The following is a 19,233-nucleotide window of genomic DNA, read 5'->3' as shown; positions in this document are numbered from 1 at the left end:
TCCTGCTTTTTTTTTTTCTAAAAAACAATAAGTCATATTGATCGTGTTATAATCGAAAGAACACATCTACACTAAAACGGCTCTTGTCTAAGTTAAATATTATGTTTATGTGGTTTTAAGCTACATATTTATTGTAATGCTGTTTTTAAAAAAGATTATTTTAAAAATCCTGCGAAAATATATAAGCAACAAGTTGTTGTTATTAGGTTGTTTTCACAAATTTTGAAAAAAATGTGAAAACGTTGAATTATCCACGTCCGTCCGTCTGTCTGTCTGTCCATAAACTCAACCCCTTCGTCATTATACCAGATAGAATGACAAATGAGGTGTCAAATGAAAGCTTATAATCCAAGGATGGTACTAAAGGTGAGAAATTTGACCTAGGACTTCCGGTTTTAGAAATTCAACCGGAAGTACTGTTTCAACGTCACCGGAATATTACAAGTGATCTATTATTCGACGCCTTTCGCAAGACGAGAACAAATATATACTTCCGGTTTCATGACTGTCTGTCCATCCGTCCGTGAATACAACTCCTCCGTTATTATTACAGATATAATGACAAATAAGGTGTCGAATGAAAGCTTATAATCCAAGGATGGTACTAAAGGTGAGAAATTTGACCTAGGACTTACGGTTTTAGAAATACAGCCGGAAGTACTGTTTTAAAGTCACCGGAATATTACAAGTGATATATTATTCGACGCCTTTCGCAAGACGAGAACAAATATATACTTCCGGTTTCATGACTGTCTGTCCATCCGTCCGTGAATACAACTCCTCCGTTATTATTACAGATATAATAACAAATAAGGTGTCGAATGAAAGCTTATAATCCAAACATGGTACTAAAGGTGAGAAATTTGACCTAGGACTTCCGGTTTTAGAAATACAGCCGGAAGTACTGTTTTAAAGTCACCGGAATATTACAAGTAATATATTATTCGACGCCTTTCGCAAGACGAGAACAAATATATACTTCCGGTTTCATGACTGTCCGTCTGTCCGTGAATACAACTCCTCCGTTATTATTACAGATATAATGACAAATGAGGTGTCAAATGAAAGCTTATAATCCAAGGATGGTACTAAAGGTGAGAAATTTGACCTAGGACTTCCGGTTTTCGAAATACAACAGGAAGTACTGTTTTAAAGTCACCGGAATATTACAAGTGATATATTATTCAAAGCCTTTCGCAAGACGAGAACAAATATATACTTCCGGTTTCATGACTGTCGTCCGTCCGTCCGCGAATATAACTCCTTCGGTACTATACCAGGTAGAATGACAACTGAGGTGTCAAATGAAAGCTTATAATCCAAGGATGGTACTAAAGGTGAGAAATTTGACCTAGGACTTCCGGTTTTAGAAATGCGACAGGAAGTACTGTTTTAAAGTCACCGGAATATTACAAGTAATATATTATTCGACGCCTTCACAAGACGAGAACAAATATATACTTTCGGTTTCATAACTGTCTGTCCGTTCGTCCTTGAATACAACTCCTCCGGTATTATTACAGATATAATGACAAATGAGGTGTGGAATGAAAGCTTATAACCCAAGGATGGTATTAAAGATGAGAAATTTGACATCGGACTTCCGGTTTTAGAGTTGCAACCGGAAGTACTGTTTTAAAGTCACCGAAATAGTATAAGCGATATATCATTCGACGTGCCTTAGGAGAACAAATGTATACTTTTGGTTTTTATATCATTTCCGGTTAAAAAGTTCTAACCGGAAGGGCCATATTATAGTCGCAGGAATAGTATATGTAACACATCAATTGAAGCGTATTGAAAAGTCGAGCTTGAACCTTTAGTTCCGGTTTTGAAGTCATTTCTGTTTAAACAATTATGACCCAAAGTTTAGTAAAAATGACTCAAAATTAGTAAAGTCGTTACACGAAGAGTTCAAATATCGACTTCCAGTTCTATTTTCGATTACTTTGGGTGAAAACCTAGGACTTACGAAGTTCAATTACTTGTTATGTTTTTCAAAATTGATGGTTGATTTACTTGGCCTTGATCTTGTAGGCATCAGTATATTCACTGTAGAAAAATTCCAAGTTGAAAAAGTTTATAAAATGACATATTTGAGGACTGTCATAACGGACCGACTACATTGCGGTGCAAAAAAATCGATCCACTAAAAATTTGGTCATTTTTGATGTTTCGAATTTTCTAAACCTGTTGTCCGATTTAAGTGATTTTTTACCACGTTATAGCCTTATTCCTTGACAATATCGTTATAATAATATTGTTGCTAAACAGTCAAACTGTCATTGTATACCGGGTGTACGAATCAAACTGTGTTTTTTTCTCAAAGTTCACATCACTCTGTGGATTATTCTAGCATTTATAAAATACTGAAATTAAAACCCAACTATAGCCTCAGGTTTTCTTAACATTTTATCTTTTGATTCATTCGCTTATGTGGGATAATAAAAAAGTTAGGTACTTTAACAAGTGGCCATGTTCGTCATCAGTACAGGGTGTTTCTAAATAAGTACGACAAACTTTAAGAGGTAATTTTACATGAGAAAATAATGACAATTTGCTTTATCATATGTCCGCAAACGCTTCGTTTACGAGATACGGGATGTTCATTTTTTTTACAAACTGACGATTTATTTATTGCTTTACAACCAGTTGAAAAATGCAAAGCAAATTTGGTGGGTTTTAAGACGTAGTTATTGCACATTTTTTGACATACAATTAAGAATTTAATATTCACCATTGGCGCGCAAACGGGTATTATGACCGATAATATTACCCGTACGCACGCCAATGGTGAATATACAATTTTTAATTGTATGTTAAAAAATGTGCAATAACTACGTCTTAAAACCCACCAAATTTCATTTGCATATCTTAACTGGTTTTAAAGCAATAAATAAATCGTCAGTTTGACAAAAAAAAAATTGAACATCCTGTATCTCGGAAACGAAGCGTTTGCGGACAAATGATTATAAAGCAAATTGTCATTATTTTCTCATGTAAAATTACCCCTTAAAGTTTGTCGCACTTATTTAGAAAAGACCCTGTACTGATGACGAACATGGCCAGTTGTTAAAGTACATAACTTTTTTATTATCCAACATAAGCGAATGAATCGAAAGACAAAATGTTAAGAAAACCTGAGGCTATAGTTGGGTTTTAAATTCAGTATTTTATAAATTACAGAAAAATATACAGGGTGATGGGAACTTTGAGAAAAAAGCACAGTTTGATTCGTACACCCGGTATACAATGACAGTTTGGCTGTCTAGCAACAATATTAATACAGCGATATTGTCAATGAATAAGGCTATAACGTGGTAAAAAATCGATTAAATCGGACAACAGGTTTAAGAAATTCGAAGCATCAAAAATGGCCAAATTTTTAGTGGATCGATTTTTTTGCACCGCAGTGTATATCCAGAAATAGAAACAAAACACAGAATAGCAATGAATTAAACGACTTTTACGAAAACTGAGTCATTTATTTGCAATAATCATTTCAGTTAAGAACTAAGACAAAGAATGATTACGTGCTGTTTGATATGTGCCTTTGTATGGTGCACTAAACTAAAAGTATCGACCATGAACAGAATTGAAGCATTGGAAATGTGGATTCACAGACGGATGCTGAAGATACCTATTGGACTGCAAGAAAAACTATCGAGGAAGTATAGGTAGATAGGTACTAGGCTAAGGGTCAACAAATATAGAGAACTGTTAAACACCGGAAAATGTCTTATCTAGGACATAATATTTCACCTCACTATATCATAGTGAGCGAAACTCGATATATTGAATATCTACTATACCTACAACTGACCCTTAAAGGTAAAAATATAGAGGGCCGTAGCAGTGTAGGAAGAAAACAAGTTCTTTGGTTAAAAAAACATTCGTGAATGGGCTCAGATATCAAATGCAGGACAATTATTCCATATTGCAGAAGATCGAGAAGCCTTCGCAATGGTGATCACCATAACGGATAATTTTGGTAGGTATGACGCGTGAGGAAAAAGATAATATATCCAACGAAAATTCATGTCGACAAAAGTCAAAGGGGTTGATAAAGTATCAAATAAAAAAATGAGACAATAAGGAACCACCGAAATGGAGGTCTCGAAAACTATTTAAAATGGTTTTAAAAAATATATTATAATTGCAGATAAAGTACCAACTATAAAAAAAGAGGTTTGGAAAAATATTAAAACAAAACTTCGTAGAAGATACAAAATTGTGTATTGAATTTTATATAATTTACTATAATTATAAAAAACAATCCCTTTTTTTTAAGTAACTTATCCTACTTTTAAACTAAGCGCCTTTATGATACTTGACAGACACTGCCTTGGAACATTTTTACTTCTCTGTGAAAACGTCCTTCATTGGGTGAATGGTCGTCGAATGGTGAAATGTGACAGTGACAGCTGGTTTTGTCAAGTGAAAACAATCCAGCAGATAATAATTTATAAATTATTTTTAATCGTAAAAAGGTTATACAAATACAACAAAATAATTGATTCTTTTTAGAATTTCATACAAATAAGCACATTGTATCTGGTGATCGGGTATGTATTGCTATAAATTAACCAAACATATTTTTTGTTCACCATAATCTGCACAGACAAACCAAATACCTATTAAGAGATAAATATAGTGATCATAAAATAGTTAGGTATATAATTAGTACTTAGTTGATATTGTATTTTGTTTATTGCTAATTATGTTATAAAATAAGAGTCTCAGGGTCCCAGTACCTGGATAATAAATATTTGTACAAAAGGATTTATTAATTTATTTTTAATTTTTGTATTTTGACACCAATATAAAAATCAATGTTGTTTATATTTATGTAATAACAACTTGTTGAGGAAATCTAACTCTATTTTGATTCCTGTACAAAGATTAAATTATGAGACTGTAAACATTAGGTGATTGATGCTATTTTGAGTTACATATTATTTGCTATTTACAAAGTGCCATTGGTATCCGATAAGACCGCATAAGGTTGGGTTGATCAAAGATGTAGTGTAAGAAAGTAATTAGGCCATTGATATATTTCCTATTTACAAATAATGTTTAGGATTATCTAGTATTGGTATATGATAAGATCTTACAAGGATGTTTTAATCGGGACGTGGGGACGCAGGTGAGAAACTACGTAAGAAATCAGGTCACTGATATATTTGCTATTTTTGGTTTCATATATTTGCATTTTACAAATAATGTGGAGGGTTACCCAGTATTGGTATATGATAAGATCTTAAAAGGTTGTTTTGATTGGGGCATGGGGACACAGGTGACAAATTACGTAAGAAATTAGGCCACTGATATATTTGCTATTTTTGGTTTCATATATTTGCTTTTTACAAATAATGTGGAGGGTTACACAGTATTGGTATATGATAAGGTTGTTTTGATCGGGACGAGGGGACGTAGCGTGTGAAAGTAAGTAAGAAATCAGGCCATTGATATATTTGCTATTTTTTCTTTCATATATTTATGTAGGATTACGTAGTGTTGGTATATGATAAGACCTTATAAGTTTGTTTTGATTAGGGTTGTAGAGTGAGAACATAAGTAAAAAAACAGGCCATTGATATATTTGCTATTTTTAATTTCATATATTTGTTATTTGCAAATAATCTGTAGTATTACCCAGTATTGTCCATACTCTCTTTAATATAGCCTAACACAGGGCTAACAAAAAAAAAAAACAATCCAAAGCCAAAAAAGACAATAATCCAAAACTCGACACTAAAAAACCATTCATATATGTAGTTTTATTATATATTGAGCCAAGAAAGAAAATACCTCTGCAAGAGTGGAATTAATTTTTTGCTAATGTACCAAAACCTTTTCTAATATCAGTTGATTTTAATGCCCACCATGTTTCTTGGGTTGCGAATTTAATGACACATAAGGGAGTATTTTACCTGATGCAGTAAACCAATGTGATCTTGTTTTTCTAAATAGTGGATATCCAAGCGCAATCGACTTAACCCTGTGCTCTCACGATATTATACAATTTTTTACATGGACCACAAACGAGGACCCACATGGATCAAATCACCTACCCATATTGATTACACTCGATGGTGAAAATGATCATCACTTAGATGGACCCTCGGAGCACAACACATGGCAGTTAAAAAATGCAAACTGGAATCTGTATGTAGCTAATCTTGAATACAGAGATATAGCCCAAAATTATGAGGAATTCCTTTCTGTGATTAATGAAGCTGCAGAAATCACCATCCCAAGAAAAGTTTCAGGTCAGATTAAGCACCGTAATCACTGCCCGAAGCCTTGGTGGAATGAAACATGTAAAATCGCTGTATAAGTATAAGCAAACTCCAAATAGGGAAAATTTAATGGAATTCAAAAAGATGGATGCTTGCGCCAAACGCACATTCAAACTCACAAAAAAGCAAAAATGGATTGAGTATTGTGAAAGCCTAAACCACTATACCCCAATTTCACAAATTTGGAAAAAGGTAAACTCCTATAAAAATCGGAAAGTTCAAAATAGATTACCAATAGACCCAAATTCGAACCGGATAGAAGAGTTTCATATCAAATTTTCACCGCCATGGGTTCCAACCAACCGGAATGAATGTGATTACCAAATTTTGTCAGTACCAAGGAAAATGACCTATCTAAGCGATATATTTATGATGTGAGAACTTAAACGATCTATCAAACATACCAGAAATGGTATAGATACATAACATTTCATATTCTATACTTCATAATTTGCCAATGAATCAGAAAAAATCTCTCTTAGGTACAGTGGTACCTCGACATACGAGGGTAATTCGTTTCGTAACCTTGCTCGTATTTCAAATTGCTCGCATGTCAAAGCAATTTTCCCCATTAAAATTAACTGAAGTGTCATTAATCCATTCCAGTCCCAAAAAAACCACCTTAGTTGTTTTTGTTAAGTGTTTTTGAATAAGAAAAATGGTTTTACAAGAAGAAACATTTATTTATAAATAACAAAAAGGTCTGGTCGGAGGTCTAGGTCTATACTAAAAATTTACACAGTGTAAATTACACAAAGATCGAGATTACAATATGGTTGGGATGGGAACGTGGAATACGAATTTTTGTCAGATTTAATTTACAATGTCTATTTAATTTGTCGGTCCAAGTAATAGTCACATACAGACCCCTAAAGTGATCTTTATGGCGGAGCCGTAAAAATCTATTACCAGTAAAACTGCCTTTTATTTTATAATACAAGTAGGTAGTCAAAAAGGCATGAATTTTAATAAAAACCGGTTCCTCGTATCTCAAATTTTGCTCTCATCTCAAAGCAAAACATCGCTCGCTTGGCGGCTCATATCTCAAAACACTCGTATATGAGGGTGCTTGTATGTCGAGGTACCACTGTATATATAATGCAATATGGACAGGACAAACAACAATCCCTGAACATTGGAAGGAGTATATTATCATTCCAATAAAAAACATGACAAACCTGATTCCATCCCAACCTCTTATATACCCATATCATTAGCTTCATGTGTGCTGAAAACTTTTGTGAGGCTTATTAAAAATCATCTTGAGTAATGGTTAGAGAAAGAACATATTTTACCTGATACACAATATGGTTTCAGAAAATCTAGATCAACATTGGAAGCATTGACAGTAATTGTAACAGATATTTTAGCTGGATTTACTAGTAATCTCATGACTGGCAGGTTTCAATGATATTACAGGGGCATTTGATAACGTTAACCTAGATGTTTTAACGAATAAACTGATTTCAATTGGATTTCATAAACAATTAGCCAACTTTATAACTTCTCTGTACACTAACAGAAAAATACATTTAAAAATAAATCAAATAATCACTACACATAGAACTACAAACCTTGGTCTTCCCTAAGGCAGTATTTTAAGTCCGCTCTTGTTTATACTATATACAATGGATGCCAGTGTTAAGCTACAAAACATACGAACAATACAATTTGTAGATTATATTGTTTTTTATTGTACGAGGGATACTTAGGATTATATCTAGATCGGAAACTGGAATGGAAGGACTGTATACATCAAATAACGAAAAAGTCTGAGAATGCTATTAACATACTGAGAGCTTTCTGTTATACTAAATGGGGAGCCGACCCAAATATCGCCTTGATGTTTTATAGAACCATGATAAGGTCAATCCTAGATTATGGTAGTCGCTTGTTTGGATCAGCGACACAAATACATTTAGATAAAATAGAAACTCAAAAAAACAAAAATTTTAGAATATGTCTTGGATATCTCAAGTCAACTCCAATAAATATTATGGAAGCTGAAGCTGTAGAACCACCATTACAACTGAGAAGGCAACTAATCAGTAACAAGTTCATCACAAAAGCATTTTCCAAATCCGCAAGTTATATAACACCTATCCATGAACTTTCAGTTTCAGTACTCACACAGTTGTATTGGCGAAAAAAGAAAACTCCACTAATTTGTGAAAGTTATACCATTCTTTCCCAATACAGGTTGGCACTATATACATCAAAAATCCAACCAATATTTTCAGAACATCCACATATTCTCTTTTCTAAACAAATTAAGACATTTCAGATCGACAAAAAGGACCACTTCCTCGAAACAGTTAATCAACGATGGCCTGATTACTACCAGATTTACACCGATGGATCAAAACAAATTCGTACAGGTGCCACTTTTTATGATCACACCGCAAAATATCATGAAGAGTTCAGACTACCAGATGAGGCAACGGTATATACAGCAGAAATGTTTGCAATAAGTGAAGCTCTGAAATATATACTTAGAACTCATCGACCCAAAAGTATTATATTTACAGATTGCAAAAGTGTTGTCGAAAGACTAGAAAATATAAGTGCATCTAAAAATTTAAATCATCTAGAAGTAGAAATACTACAGACCAATAACCAAATACTTAGCTTGCAAAAAAAGGTGATAATAGTTTGAATCAAAAGACATTCGGGTATTCAAAGAAACGAAATTGCCGATAAGTTTGCAAAATCTGCCTCAGACTTAGACTGAGATTTTATTAATCCTTGTATTTCATATACCGATTTGAATGCCACACTTAAAATTCAGCTAAAAAGTAAATGGCGAGAACTGTATGACAGCAAACAAACAGGATTAAATTATAAATCATGTCAAGACCAAATCCCAAGGCTAAGATGGTTCCATAACCAAAACAACAGGAATTTTAATATTACTATTAACAGAATAAGAACAAATCATGCAATGTCACCAAGCTATAAATGTAAAATTGGTTTAATTGATAATTACTCATGCTTATGTGGTGAACTGGGAGACTTAACACACATTATACCTGATTGTCCATTAAATAAATAAATAAATAGTGAAAGCATAGATAAATTTTATAATGAAGTAATTGATAACAAAATTTCCTTGCCGATTAATTTAAACTGTATAATTTTCAAAAGAATATTAATATACTGCATTGCCTATATAATCACATCAAGAGGTGCAAGATGAAATTGTAAACTGCTAACCATAATATGGTTAAGTTAACATGTATTGGGTTGACGTGTGCAGTTTTTTGTTTTGTGTTCTAGAGTGGAATTGGTTGCGGAGTTGCTAATGAAGATTCGTTGGCAGTTCTGCAGCTGATTCCGTTTTGGAGCGCAGGGCGGGGAATTGTACATGATAACTTTCACCATATTAATACTTTATCCACTATAATCGTGAAGAAGGATGATTTGTCAATTAGAAAAATATATATTATATATGTATGTATGTGTTTTTTATTTTATGTTGTAGGTATAATATATTTTTTAGACCTGGATCCCGCGTAAGAAAAAAAAGTTGATTAATAGCAAGCTGAAAATTTGTTAATAGCTTAACGGTGTCTAGTCGGACAAACTTTGATGCACGGGAACACTGGAACAGGGGAAGTTTTAACTGTGGAGCATGATAAACGTGTCGTCCTCACAAGTTTATGATTGTGAAAAATAACAAGTTGTTTTTAAGTTTATTCGATAGCCAACGTTATATAATATATGAGAAAATGTTTGTCCGACAAAAATGTTGGGCATTTTAACGAGTCCGACACGTAGAACATGTCACATCACCGGAATTATGTTGGTGATGAATAGCAGTCTGATTTTTGGATGAGAGTTTAATGAAAGGTTAAAAAAGCAATTGGAAGTTATGTCCGACAAAATTAATGGGAAGTTTTCGTAGTCGGACATTCTAAACAGGTAAGATATACACAAAAATGCTGGTGATAAATAGCTTTCCGACAAAGATGAAATTTAATTAAGTAAATAATTCCTTACCAAGAATGACTGTTGTCGGAAAAAAATAAGGGGTAGATTTTGTAGTCGGACAATTTAAAAAAATAATTTTTGAAATTTCAATAAGGGGTGATCATTCTATGTCAAAAGTACCTGCAGTCAATTACAATCGATATCTTTCGATTTATCTCAACATCATTTAGATACCTCACTGTAATACATTTATAGTAGATCAGGCAAAGTATATTATGGATTGAGTGGTCTAGCTATCTTTGTCTGCGACATGCGCGGGATCGCTTGGTTAAAAGAGATAGATAGACCACCTATCGACTTTTTGCACTGTATTCCCTGTCTACCCTTATGTCTATGAATACATTTCCATTTAAGAAAACTGTCACTTTTGACAATAATTCATAATAAATTGCAATCGTAACTTCAAATTTAAACTAATCGATTTATTTTGGCAGCAAATTATTTCTAGCCATGTGACATATTAAATACATTAATATATTTCATTTGTAGAAAGTTGAGAAAAATTACGTTATACAATTTTAATAATAATTTATTTAGGTACCCTTTTTCAATCAAGCAAAGCATTACAGCACGAAGAATGATATTCAATAGAATTTTCACAATTATCTGGCAACTGAACCTCATTGAATTGATGACCAAGCATTTTACGAACTTTGTAAAATGTTCGAAAATTACTCAAAAATGTTCCGTTGAATGGTTTCACTTTTGATTTGGCGACTTAAAATTTAAACTGTTGACACTCAAAAATAGGCACAAAAACACTCCATAGTTAATATAAATTTTAATTTCCAACACACGTGGCAAACAGAAACTCAGAGACCATGTACTTTCAAATACTACTTTGTATAGCACAAAGTGTCACACTGACAAATGCAGCCTTCTATTATAATACATACTTCTAAGCAAAATGTGTCATATTTACGTCTATTCTTATAAGCACCGGAGTTTTACACTCTTCACATTTTTCAATGTCGTTTACAGGGTTAAGATTTAAGTATGGAAAAAAGTGTATACAACGTTTTTTGTAGGAAATTTTCCGTACTTTCTGATGCGCCTAATTAGAAAACCCTAAGAGATTGCTTTCACATGTTCTTTGACATTTTTTTTATCATTTTGAGAATATCTAGAACAAACTCCACCCAAAAAAATAATTGTTTTGCTATATATACATGCATTGATACTTACCTCACTGTTTTTGGAGTGTGCATGTATATATATGCACATGCAAATATGTGAATATAAATAATAATATACAGCTAAAATAACTTTATCAATATGTGACTAAGTCATTCTGAAAAAATGTTTTTTATTTATTTCCTTCGATTTGCCCAAACTTTTTGTCCGACATATAACTTTTTGCGTTACAAAATATAATTTTTACATAAACAAATCAAAATTAGCTTGCTATTTATCACCAACATTTTTGTCTATATCTTACATGTTTAGAATGTCCGACTAGGAAAATTTCCCATTAATTTTGTCCGACAGAACTTCCAATTGCTTTTTTAACCTTTCATTAAACTCTCATGCAAAAATCAGACTGCTATTCATCACCAACATAATTCCTGTGATGTGACATGTTCTACGTGTCGGACTCGTTAAAATGCCCAACCTTTTTGTCGGACAAACATTTTTTCATATATTATATAACGTTGGCTATTGAATAAACTTAAAAACAACTTGCTATTTTTCACCATCATAAACTTGTCAGGACGACACGTTTATCATGGTCCAGCGTTAAAACTTCCCCTGTTCCAGTATTCCCATGCATCAATGTTTGTCCGACTAGACACCGTTAATCTATTAACAAATTTTCAGCTTGCTATTAATCAACTTTTTTTTCTTACGCGGGATCCAGGTCTATTTATTATGTTAGTTAAATATGTAAATGTTAGTTATAGTTATATATCATATATTCTAGTTATGTAGTCTGTAGTAGTATCATAGTTAAATGTAAAAATTGTCTGGCTAATTGGTCTTTACCAAAGCCATCAAATTAAATAAAAAAAAGCTCGACACAAATAATAGGGTATGCAGATGACCTAGGAGTGATAGCCCGTGACAAGAGAAGTCTAGAAGATGCACTGCTAACATTGACAAGAGAGGCAAAAATCAGGGGGTTAATAATCAATCAGAAAAAGACAAAATACTTAATAAGTACGAGAAATCAAGACCAAATAAATAGAATAAAAGAAATAAGAATAAGTAAGTGATAATGTATTCCAAAGAGTTGACTGCTTTAAATACTTAGGAGTGATAGTAGATGGTCAAAACAGAAGAAGCATTGAGATAAATGAAAGAATTAAAGCAGGGAATCGGGCATTCTGGAAATACCACAAGCTACTTCAAGATAAAAACCTGAACAAGAAAACAAAGACAAATATAAAGCGGCAATTAGACCAGTCATCACCTATGGAGCAGAAGCAATGTGTCTTACAAAAAAAATAAAGAAAAACTGAGAATAATAGAAAGACAAATTATGAGGAGAATACATGGTCCAATTAAGACAGATCAAGGAGAAATACGAATTCTGATGAATCACGAAATAAGAAATCTAATGGCAGGAGAAGATATAGTCAAATTCATTAAGGGCCGGTACTTTATGCCTCGATTAACAGCCCGTTAGTTAACGGAGGTTTAATCGGGACCTCTTTAGGGTCTCTTGCCTTGTAATAAATGCAATTATAATTATTATTATACTTATTTTAATTATTATAATACTTGTAATACTGTAATTGCATTTATTACAACGCAAGAGACCCTAAAGAGGTCCCGATTAAACCTCCGTTAACTAACGGGCTGTTAATCGAGGCATAAAGTACCGGCCCTAAAGCACAAAGACTAAAATGGTTTGACCACATCCAAAGAAGAGGAGCAGATGAACTAAATAGGCAGATAACAAATTGGAAACCAGTAATAAACAGACCTAGAGGAAAACCGAAAATAAGATGGGAAGGTCAACTATCAAAAATATTCCAAAAAACATAGTTCTAAATAATTCAGTTGCTACCAATGGTCAACAAATTGATGACTTATTTGCTAATCACTTTTTTACAGTCTTCTCAAATGCAAAGGCAATGCCTCCTGAAAAATCTTATAGCCAAATTAATATAGATGGTCCTGTGATACGTGTGTCTGAGGTTTTCGAAAAGTTAGGGACTCTTCCTAATAAGCTAATGATCGGTGCTGATGGCATCCCAAATCTTGTTTTAAGACAGTGCAAATATTTATTATCTCAGCCATTGTGTCAACTGTTTAATTTGTCTCTATCTACTGGAATTTTTCCCCATATCTGGAAAGAAAGTTATATCTCTCTTATATTTAAAACAGGCTCCAGAAATGGCGTTAAAAACTATCGTAGTGTATCCATACAATAATTATCTATCTCAAAGTTATTTGATAGTCTCATGTATAGTTATTTGAACTGGCATTGCAAACAGATCATTATTGATTGACAGCATGGTTTTAGAGGTCATTCCACAATGACCAACTTGCTTGTATACCATAGTAAGTTGTTGGACGCCTTGGAGAAGGGGTATCAAATTGAGGCTGTGTATACTGACTTCTCCAAGCATTTGACAAGGTCAATCACTTATTGGTTGAGAAGCTAAGAAATATAGGTTTCTCTGATAGATTGGTGGAATGGTTGCTTAGTTTTTTGAGTGATAGAAGGCTAGTAGTTAAAATCAGTAACTTTATATCTAGAGTGATTGAAGTATGTTCAGGAGTTCCTCAGGGGGGCACTGCTCTCCTTTGTTATTTAACCTGTTTGCTAATGACCTCAAAAATGTCTTGAAGTATTGTGACTTTCTGATGTTTGCTGATGATCTCAAATTATTTTTGACTATACGTAATGAACTACAAATTACGAATTAGTTTACTACAAAAATATCTGGAGAGTCTTTCTCAGTGGTGTGAACAAAATCTCTTAGATCCTAATATTGTTAAATGCTTTCAGATTTCATTTCATAGGAAAAAAAATAGAATACCATCATTTTATTCTATAAATGGGCAAAATCTTAAAATAAATGAGGTAGCTAAAGACTTGGGTATACTATTTTGAGTCCAAACTGAATTTTAGTGATCATATAGAGATAGATTAACAGTAAAAGCGAACAGGATGTTAGGTTTTACACTAAGAAATTGTAAAGGGTTATCTTTGGAGGCGGTGAAGACAGTATATGTTGGGTTGTTCAGATCACAGCTTGAATATGGGCCAATTATCTGGTCTCCTCAGTATAATGTCTATAAGGCATTACTGGAGAGTGTGCAACATAAATTTCTACGATATTATAATTAATATGTTCAATCTGAATATGATTTCTGACCACAACTATTCTCATATTTTAAAGTACATATTTAAAAATTGTTACATGGTAGAAAAGAAGAATTATATCATGTCCAGAAATTCTTTCACAAATCAAATTTGCTGTTCCTTAGATAATGCTACGACAAAATAACTTATTTTTTCTTGGCTTTCATGCAACAAATTATGGTAGACACTTAGTAGAGGATCCGATATAAGGTCGATTTGCACTGATCTGTTTAATGGATAAGAATTATTGGATATGTAATTTAGCATGTTAACAATTACAAAAAACAAGGGTTGCCCGATCTAATCTTGTTCAAACTACAATTAATTAATAATTAAAAAATGACATTTTTTTATGAATTTAAAAAAAAATTAGACCCGTGCAGATATTATTTCAGATTTTTTGGATCATTCTAAACAAAAAAGGTCTTTTGTAATTTTTCTCTAAAGTTGATCATTTTCGAGTTAAAAAAAATATCATTTTTGTAATCATCAAGTACATAAATTCAAGTTCAAACCTAATTTATTAGGTCTCGATAAGAATTTTAGCCATGTTTTCTAGTTCAATGCTAGTTCAATCCCCAGCCCGGTGAACGGAAAATAAGGCTAACGCAGAAGTTTAAAATTCATAGGAATCCAAGGCTTAGACTGGAATATGCGGGCATCTGATCGGCCTAGGGGGGAGCAGTACCGCAAGGGATAAGGGCTTGTGGCTCAGTGATACTCCCTCATAGATATATAATTGTTTTTATTAAATTTGGCATCCGTTTATGATGGTTTAGTTACTTAACTGTTTCTTTTACAGATAAGGAAATGTTTACGATGCGCCTGAAATTGGGTTCAGATAGAAATAAAGAATGGACATCTTGCTTTTGTTTGCATGTTCGAACAGCTACAATCCTATTTGGGATATGGCATTTGGTAAGTATGTATTAGATATTAATTTCGTAATTATTGTTTTCAGAATAATTTTGTTCAATAAATTTTCTTCGTTTGATGAAACATGAGACTATTAGCAACTAATTGGAGTTATTAGGTTCGTCTTTAAAATATACAATCACAGAAAGTAGGCTACATTACAAGGCTGATATCTGATGTTGTGACGGAAGTGGTCAAATTATTCAATCAATTATGATATGATAGATATAATAGACTACATAGAACAGAAGAGATTAACCTAGTACAGACATTTCAGAAGAGCAGAAAAGAAAAGTTGGATAAACAGAATAACAGAGTGGAGCCCGATGGGAAGAAGGAAGAAGGGCAGACACCGAAGATTCTTTAGAGATGAAGTTGATGAGGACGTCTGCAGTCGTCCTCGAAAAAAAGAAGAAATCTGCAGGAGCAAAGAAGAAGTCTGCAGGAAGGGGACTGGCAAAACAGAAAGAACTGAAGAGAACGGTTGACTGAAGGAATACAGTGAAAACTGTGGAAATCCTTAGTATGTACAGGGTGGGCCAAACAAAAGTATCCACCTCGATATTTGGCAGTATTTATTAGATTTTAAGAAAATAAAAAAACAGGTCAATTTTTGATCCAAGGGAGATACATTTTTACGGTACAAACATCTGCCATTTTTCAACTCACTCCCTTCCACTTCCCCCACCCCGTATTTTTAAATAGGGAATAGGGGTCGTGTGATAGCTCATTTGAAAGGTTATTCAATTCTCTATTCAGTAATATCAACATTGACATATACATTTATATAGGGTGTCCAAGAAAAATTATTTTAAATTGAATTAATTTACACAAAAAGAAAAATGTATGTAATTTATTTAACTCAAAAAACATTCTACTGCTGACAAAAACCATAAAAAAATGTTTATTTGATAAATAAACATTGTTTGTTGCTTAAATTCAATATTCAACCTACCAAGAGGCAGATGGGTGGAAGCTTGAACATTGAAATTGAACGAAAAACAGTGTCTATTCATCAAAAAACATTTTTTTCTGTTTTGTGATAGCAGTAGAATGTATTTTGAATTAAATAAATTACATACATTCTTCTTTTTGTGTCAATTAATTAAATTCAAAATAATTTTTCTTGGACACACTGTATAAATGTTTATGTCAATGTTGATATTAATGAATAGACAATTGAATAACCTTTCAAATGAGCTATCACACGACCCCTATTCCCTATATAAAAATAAGTGGTGGGGGAAGTGGAAGGGAGGGAGTTGACAAATTACAGATGTTTGTACCGTAAAAATGTGTCCCCCTTAGATCAAAAATTGACCTGCTTTTTTATTTTCTTAAAATCTAATAAATACTGCCAAATATCGAGGATACTTTTGTTTGGCCCACTCTGTATAATTTATTCTCATATGAAGTCGCTTGTGCTGTCATCTCTTTTTCATTGACTAAGAACCTTAAATATGAGTCATAACAGGTAGAAACTCCATCGCACAGTTACATATTTTATGCTCCTTTCTTTGGTTTTATATTTAGACCAGAGAAATTAGCAAATAAAAAACCTTTTTCTACGACCGTTTATTAACATGCTCATTATTCGCTATTTTTTCATAGATAATAGCACCCATTACTGTACCCGTGAGTAATAATTCATTACTCACGGGCTGAAGTTACTCACGGGTCATTACTCACGGGCTGAAGTTAGATTCAAGTGGCGCATGCCACTTTTAATATTAATCGTATATAAACTGCAAATAAAATTACTTAAACTTGTTTATTTAATACAATATTTATTGTAATTGATACCAATAATTAACTTCGAAAAATGTTTAAAGGAATTTTAACTGTAACAATGTCAGTATATTTTTTACGTTTATATCTTGTTTACTAAAAATTTTGACGTTTATCATTTAATTTAGTGACACTGACATTAGCGCATTTTGTTTATATTAATTGGAATTATAACTAATATTGTGTTTGATTTTTAAGTTATATTGTGTTAAATATGTTATAACATATTATGTATAGTTATAAGTTATATTATTATATTATATGTATATAGTTAAATGTAAATACAGTAGGAAAAATGAAAGAATACCCATGAACGAACATATAAAACACGCTGTATTTTCCTGTCACCGTGTCGCACAAAAAATTGGCCAGCGCAAGTACATGTAATAATTATTGTTACATGTACTTGCAATGGACAATTTTCTTTGTGACACGGTGACAGGAAAATACAGCGTGTTTTATATGTTCGTTCATGGGTATTCTTTCATTTTTCCGACTGTATACATTATAACTATATAATATATGAAATACGTCCACCGACAACAGCCATTTCTTAGATTCACTGACAGTATAGGTACAAATGTAAGCTTATAATTTTTCGGAAATGAATAGATCTTATATTAAGTATTTCTAGTTGTATTTTTACAATAAATAAGAATTTAGTAATAGTAGGCAACCAATTATTCAGCCACGTACTAGGGGTAAATAGCATTTAGGTATTTTTGTAAATTATTATAATTTAAATCTCGAGTAGATAATTAAATTTTTTACTAATTAAAATAAAAAAAAGGTCGTAGAAAAAGTATAGTATTCTACTCGCATGTAATGGCTATTACTCACTCTGATGAATTACGACACTCGCCTACGGCTCGTGTCGCAAACTTCATCATCGTGAGTAATAGCCGTCATTACATGCTCGTTGAATAATATACTATTTTCCTGACACTATTTGATACAGGTATCTACCGTATCTAACAACTGCTTTATGGAAAAGTGACATAATTTTACTAAAAAAACATAGAAAATCCGTTAAACTGAGAGTCTGTAAAGTTGTTTTCGTTAATTTGTTGCTTAATTATTGCAAAAATAGCTTCAAGAGTCAATTTTTTGAAAATGATTAATAACTGTTCTAAAAATGTACAAACAACTTTTAATTTTACGTGATAGTAGGGACAATATCACATAAAGGGTTGCGAAAAAGTCTGGCAACACGGTAATTTCTCGGAAACCGCTAGAACGATTTTTATAGATTTTGGTGTGAAGGGTCTTCTAATGTGGCCGATATTATAGTGGTAATTACATTGTTGTCAAATCTTCCGTTTTTCTGGAAATCTAATGAACTTTCTTATTTTAAATGGAACACCCTGTATATTTTTTGCGTTTTGAAGTCCTTAAGAAATACTGATTATTTTTTATGTTATATTCCCTATACCTAAATGCCATAATTTCGGAGATATTGCTACATTTATTAAAAAAAATTAAACAATTTATAAAAATCAATTTTCTCGGCCCGTGTAGACATTATTTTAGGTTCTTTGGATCATTGGGGATAAAAAAAGGTCTTTTGTAATTTTTCTCTAAAGCTAATCGTTTTCGAGTTACAGTGGAACCTCGATAAGTCGGCCCCCGATAACCCGGAAGTCCGGCTAACCCGGACCGATTTTCATCAGACAAACATTTCAACAATAAAAATGTATGTATTATGTTAAAACATTTTATCTGTAGCCGCTTCTGGAATGTCTTAAAAATATCGAGTTTCATTGATAAAACTTGGGCTTCGACCATAATAAATATTTGAGAGATAATGGGTATTTGTGTAATTTGAACTATACGGTAAAAATGACTCATGGCACATGGCGGCAGCGGCGGCAGAGTGACGTTCATTATCCATTATCGGGCTATCGCAAACAACTGGCACCTTTT

At 32.7% G+C, this 19,233-nt stretch overlaps 1 protein-coding gene across 1 annotated transcript in view; it reads left to right on the top strand.

Annotated features, from left to right (window-relative positions):
- The first annotated feature begins 4,398 nt into the window (after positions 1–4,398).
- Positions 4,399–19,233, top strand: part of LOC126881560 (lysosomal-associated transmembrane protein 4B) — a 73,553-nt gene continuing 58,718 nt past the window's right edge. The window contains exons 1-2 of the mRNA XM_050645887.1: positions 4,399–4,565; positions 15,410–15,525. Coding sequence (XP_050501844.1) covers positions 15,418–15,525 — 108 coding nt within the window. The 5' untranslated portion in view covers positions 4,399–4,565; positions 15,410–15,417. The remainder of the gene's footprint in view (positions 4,566–15,409; positions 15,526–19,233) is intronic.

Source organism: Diabrotica virgifera, chromosome 3, assembly GCF_917563875.1.
Source record: "Diabrotica virgifera virgifera chromosome 3, PGI_DIABVI_V3a".
NCBI classification, from domain to species: domain Eukaryota; kingdom Metazoa; phylum Arthropoda; class Insecta; order Coleoptera; family Chrysomelidae; genus Diabrotica; species Diabrotica virgifera.
Note: the sequence above shows the minus strand (reverse complement) of the source record. Positions and strands in the feature narration are given on the sequence as shown.